Source organism: Melanotaenia boesemani, chromosome 14, assembly GCF_017639745.1.
Source record: "Melanotaenia boesemani isolate fMelBoe1 chromosome 14, fMelBoe1.pri, whole genome shotgun sequence".
NCBI classification, from domain to species: Eukaryota; Metazoa; Chordata; class Actinopteri; order Atheriniformes; family Melanotaeniidae; genus Melanotaenia; species Melanotaenia boesemani.
In genome coordinates, this window is record NC_055695.1 from 5,228,427 (window position 1) to 5,234,695 (window position 6,269).

Sequence of the window (6,269 nt, forward strand, 5' to 3'; positions counted from 1 at the left end):
CTTTTTTATGACAAAAATAAACATTTTATATCTGATACCCTTTGAAAAAGCGTCTTGTCTGAATCTTGAGTCACGTTTAAGGTTGAGACTTAGAACAGCTCCAAAGAGAGAAAAACTATTTATTTAAAAATAAACATAAAATATGAAAAACACTTAAAAATATCTACAGACATGTTTGTTTAGCAAATCCTGCAAATTCAGTGTACAAAGAACATTTCATGTTTTGCAGAGATTTATACTAAAACTTCAGAAGTTGAGAACTTCAGGACTGAACATATGAGGTGAGCCCCCCTTCATGGACTCTGCAGTACTCCTGTCCTGGGACGGCTCTTTTCTTGCAGGCTTTCCCTGTTTTTGTGATCCCGTTGCACAGCTGACGGCCTGACAGGGAGCTGCAACAGCAGAGATACAGAAACATTCATTTTTCTCGAAGTGCACAATTTCTCTGAGGTCTAATAGAATCTAAAATACAGACCTGGTGCTGACCAGCGACAGGGTGGGACTCGCACTTCTAGAGTCGTTTCCAAAATCATGAGAGTCATTCACTGCATCAAAAACATGTCCCAGGTTCTTCGGGGGGATGTCATCAATCAAATCCTGAAAATATGGATTATAAATGTTTTTTCCTCCTTTGCATATTAAATAAAATGTAGTTGATTTCCTCACCTTTGAAAAAACTGGCTGTGGAAATAGTCTGGAAGTTGAGTGATTCAGTGCACCAGGTGTCGGCATAAACCTGGACTCCAGCACTGGTGTCCTGCGAGAAGGAGATACTGCTGATATGCAGAGGTTACCTGTGTAAAAGTACATAAAAAGGAGGAAATGTGAAATGGTATTAATGTATTTGTATGAATGAAGTACAGGATGGAAATCTTACCTGATAAAAAGTCGTCCTGGCTTAGCAGGTCCTGCTTCATGATGTCCTCATTTCTATGGACAAAAAAAACAAAAGACAATACAAAAAATAAATTAGGACAGCAGAGAAAAAAAAATGAGTGTCCTGGAGCAGCTCTCCTATACATCACTGTACCTACAGTCATCATGGACACGAGGTCAAGACCACCATCAGTGGAGTAAATGTGGACACTATGGAGGACTACAAATATCTAGGAGTGTTTATGGATGGTAAACTGGACTTCACCAAAAACACAAAATCCATTTACAGGAAGCGATAACTCAGCACTGTAGAGTCAATCAGTAATGATAATCTATTTGTTGATCTCTTTATTGGATTAGTTACTTAATTCAGCATTTTATTCAGTGTCTTACTTTCATTTATTTTTCTTTTTATCTTTATCTTGTATTTAACCTTTTTAAAAGCAGCAGTGCAATGCAACAATTTTCCTCTTTGATTAATAAATCGTTTCCTGAATCCTAAATTAACCATAGCATCTTAAAATATGACATTCACATTTGCAAAGTTATGTTACCAAACAAGATTTTTAAGCTTCAGCTTCAGATGGCAGCATTTGATGACATCACGAGGTGTTGTATTTTTAGTGATATGTTTCTAAATGTGTTTCAGAAAAAGTTGCTATATTTATTTGACCCAGACAGTCAATATTAAGCATATTTGCTATTATTTAATTAAAAAAATAGCTTAACAAAAGCTTTGCACTTTTAATTAAACTCTTTTTTTAAGATGACCATAAAGCAACCAAAGCCAATCATGAAGCACTCTGGAGACTCACCTCTCTGGCGTAGAAGATGGTGGATATGAGTGGCTTGCAAACACCGACTCCTTCTGTGGATCCACGATGCTGCATGGTGCGAGAGGCAGCGGCGCATTCTGCTTTCCTCTGACCTGCAGGCACGCCCACAACCGATTCACAAACCAGTGACCTGCAGACGTAAAACAATGCTGTGACAAATGCATGTGGATGCTGAAAATGTTCTACTTTTCCTGTGAGCTGCTGGATGTTTCTACCCAGAGACAAAGTGAGCAGCAGCAGGCTGAGGCTGCTGAGATCCAGTGCTGGCTGCTGGTTGACCTCAGCCAACGCGTTCAGGGGAACCATGAGCAGAAGCATGGCCCGAGAGAAACCCGGACAGCGTAGGAACGTCAGCAGGACTGCACACAACACAAAGTAGCCTGTGTGGGCGATGCACGTCCACATGGCTGTCAGACTCAAACCTGTAAATATATATAAAAAAAAAATGAATAAAAAATGGTTCCCAAAAACCTGTGGTAATGTTTTACATTGCCAAACAAGATTATGCAATGGTTTAAAAATGTTTACTTATAAAAATTTGTCTTTGTAACAGAAGAATAAGCAGATAAAAGTGGGAATATTCCACAGTGGGCCTCATGTCTCACCTGCCCAGCCAAGGTAGCCCTGGATCATGTGGAGCCTCTCCTCTATCCGGCCCTGCATGTTGTCCAGGTACTGCAGCATTGCTCCCAGCGTGCTGTTCATGTGCTCCAGCTTGTTCATTAGGTCAGTGTAGTACTGCGAGGTCTGGTCCTGGTACAGGAGAAACTCCGACATGCTGTGGTCTGTTCAGATACAGATTAAAGAAAAATGCTCAAGTCTTGTAATAGAGGAATTACATCAATTACAGATGAGAGGAAAAAAAACGTAAACATTTACCAATTTTTTTGTGGATATCGTTAGCTTGGTGTCTGACATCTGCGAGATCCTCAACAATCGTCTTGTGGCCGTCCTGTACCTCTGAGCTTTGGATCTGCAGACGTTCACTCACATTTTCTGAAAAACAGAAGATAAACAGCTGGTGACACATTTATTTTCACATTAAGATGAGCTTAAGCTGAGCATTTAGAGAACAGTCAACATTTTCACACATACTATCAGACATATCATGAGACTGGAGAAATATCCTACAATTTACCACGTTCCTCTCAGGAACATCATCTAGCCCTGCCATGATCTCACCTGTGGTTCTACTGTGGTGGGATGAGCCATTAAATGTTATTTAATGGCAAAGGAGGGATGTCAACTCTGCCATTAAAGGCCTAATTTCTTCTGAGAACTCCTCTCCTAATTTGCACATCTGAACATTTTATACTTCTGCTCTTAAAAAAAAATTCTGCATCTTTTTAAACTGTTCAGAGGCTTAAATGTCTTCCTCACTAGTTTGAGGCTTAAAATTAATGAGTAAACACTAATGAGCTTTCTGATAACTACTGACGTGATAAAAATGTTTTTTTTTAAGCTTTCACTTTTAAAGTTTATTTTGCATTATGGCTCTTTAAATGTTTATAATACAATCCTTTAGTTCGTGTTCCCTGCTGAGGCTGCCGCCCTTGTGGCCCAACCCTGGATAAGTGACAGGATAGGATTGGATTTTGTTGCATTTTGTTCATCACTTTGTACTACAATCAGTATGAAAAGTTAAATACGAAAAAAGAAAATAAAAATCTGATGATTTCAATGAAAATGTAAACACTCCATGGAAGAAAAAAAATCTATTCCATCTTTATTGAGGCTGTCATCAATTAAAAGATGCATCATTCTTTTATTTTTTAAAGGGAGGATTAAGGAAAAAATGTTCCAGGGAAGCTATAAGTTGTGTTGCTGCAAGAAATGTCCAGGATATTTCTGTATGGATGTTAATATGTTGGTGTAGTTTATTTCTGTGGTCTATTTGTCGCAGATCAGAAGGGTAAAGTACAGGTTCCATCTGGTTGTTCTGTGATGTGGCGGTTGATGTAATGTAATTCCTGTAGGGCAATATTAACGTGTTTATGCATTTCCAAATTCCATGAATAAAACTAGGATGAGGTATAATTTCTGCTCAGGGAAGACAACTAAAAAAATATATATTTTTCATAAAGACATATTAAAGAAACTCAGGAACATGAAGCTCTCACCCATTCTCCTGGTAATGCCCTGGATGAGCTGGGCAACCAGTTCCTGTCCAGAGGCGATGAGGGCTTTTTCCTGACCCAGACGCTCCAGATTCTCCCGAAGTGAGCTCTCCATTTGCTCTTGGCCTTCATGCAGTTTCCCCTGCTGAACCTGGAGGGTGCTGTGTCCCTCCAGCAGCTTGTCTAGCGAAGCAGCAGTCAGCTCCTTTAACTCCATCTGGCCCTCCTGGTTTAAAACACAGCACAATCCAAGCAGCTGAATGAACCTGAGCAGAATCTGCTTCGGATTTAAGCAGCCGGGAGGGGGGGGGACTGTACCTTCAGGTCTTTCATTGCATCCAGCTGGCTGGTGGCTGTGGAGATGAGGGCATTGACTGTGTGCTCTGCTCGGCGCCGAAACAGCTGCTGGCGAGTTGCATAGCAAACGGAGCGCGCTCTGTTGCTTACTATGTGGTAAGCATTCCATGTGTCTGAATCCATGTCTGATGTGCACTCTTTGATGGTCTGAAACAAAAAACAGGATTTACTAAACTTAAACACTTGGGCATTTTTTTTCTCTTTTCCAAAATGATAATACTATATTTTACCATTTCCTCTGTACATGGGAAGGTCCGACGCCCCTCAATCTCTGCCTGGCAGTTAAATAGCACCACTCCAAGCTTTGCAAGATTTTCCTCTGAGAGGTTTTCACAGCTTGACTTCAACTGAGCAATTACCTATGAAGCCACACAAAGCTGTTAAAATTTTCAAACAGTGTCAAAATCTGATATGAAGATATTTTGCAGTATAGTTTTACTTTTTCCAAATCTAATCTCAGACTGTTTTGGTTGTAGAAGAAAATAGTTACAATTGTTTTCTGCAGCAGCTACAAATAACATGTAGGTATCAAGATTGTTCCATCTTAAAGATGAAAAACACCAAAACTTAAAAAGGCTCATGTTTACCCTGTAATGACAGCTGTCTAACGGGCTGAGCTCCAGCTGCTTTGCCTCAGCCAGAAACTTCTCATCTGATGTCGCCATCTCAAACTGAGCATCCTTTGCAAGATTTGCGGGGGCGACTGGTTCAGGTGAAGGAGTCGATGCTGCAGGTGCTTGCATGTGTCTCAACCACTCAAACAGCCCGCTGACTGCAGGACAGGCCAGCATGTACACAGTCAGCATGAAGTGTAAGTGGTGGATCAGAAGGTGGGCCATGTCTGGATACGAGGGAGGGGAACACAAAAACAGAAGACATGCATGAAGATTTTAATATTCATCTGAAAACAGACCTACAGTAACAGGTTTGTGGCACATATGCAGTACTGTAGCTCTATTTATTAAGAATAATATATTATATGTTCTTTCTGTAACAAGGTATTCTGTTCACCAATTAGTGTTTTCTTTTTTTTTTAGAAAGAATTACGGCAAGTCAATAATAATTTTCCCATTAAAAAAAACTCTTAAAATTATAATTATATCTTAGAATTATAAGAAAACACTTTAAAAAAGCAAATAATAAAACTACGAAATGTAAATAAAAATGAAAGAACGGAGAAACAAATGACATTTCAAAAGATCAAATTTAGTTTTTCATCCACAGCAGAAGGGAAATACTCTTTATGGGAATAAAGATTTATATAATAGATGCGGACAACTCTTTTGTTTAATACAAAAGTTTTATAAAACTAAACGTTGATGCCTTGCCCTCAGATTTAAAGACATGCACAAACAAAAATTTAAAAATGAAACTATCCTTTTGGGACAAAGGGAGATATTTCTAAATTATCACTACTGAATGTAGCCAATAGGGGGCGATATCAGAGTAATTATGATAACCAATTAAGACGTTTGATTATGTAAAATGCAGCTTTGTGGATCTGATTTGTATAAAGTCTTGCAAGTCCGAAGGATTAATAGTTGTTTGTGTGGTAGCAGGATAAAAATAAATAAATATATAAAATTATTTATTCGCTTTTTAAATGAAGACCGCACTGAGGCTTGTCCAGGCATGTCTGCTCTGCAGTAGAAAATCTTCTGCGAGCATCACGTAATGCCATAAATCAATGATAATAAGAATAATAAACATAGGTTTACTGACAAAACTAGTTTAATAATGAAAACGTGCGTTTTCATCCGATTTACCTACAGATTTTTTTTCCAACCCGCAGATAATTTGAACAAAGTTGGGCGTGGGGGGGTATCGGATGAAATAAAATAAAATAAAACCAGAAATCAACACACGCACACACAATGGTATAAATGTTTAAACATGTCTACAGCATGTATCCCGTACCTGTATTATTTTGCAGGGCGGTTCAGAACAGACTCCCCTCCGGATCTCAGCACACAGCTGATTGAAATGACAGCTAAATTTGCGCCCTGTACGGCGAAGACGCAACCAATGGCATTGCTCGCATATTTTATGGGCCAGCTTGGTGTGTGTTTAATTTGTTTACACG

The 6,269-nt window shown here is 39.1% G+C and overlaps 1 protein-coding gene across 1 annotated transcript; it reads right to left on the minus strand.

The window, feature by feature from the left end:
* Positions 1–99: 99 nt before the first annotated feature.
* bmb (brambleberry) lies at positions 100–6,200 on the minus strand. The gene is made up of 13 exons (XM_042007235.1): positions 6,104–6,200; positions 4,774–5,027; positions 4,417–4,545; positions 4,148–4,333; positions 3,833–4,055; positions 2,592–2,708; positions 2,318–2,497; positions 1,928–2,134; positions 1,692–1,842; positions 878–930; positions 667–794; positions 476–597; positions 100–392 (listed from the first exon to the last, which is right to left on the minus strand). Exons 2-13 carry the CDS (start codon positions 5,023–5,025, stop codon positions 263–265), a joined length of 1,878 nt encoding a protein of 625 aa, XP_041863169.1. The 5' UTR covers positions 5,026–5,027; positions 6,104–6,200; the 3' UTR covers positions 100–262.
* Positions 6,201–6,269: the final 69 nt, after the last annotated feature.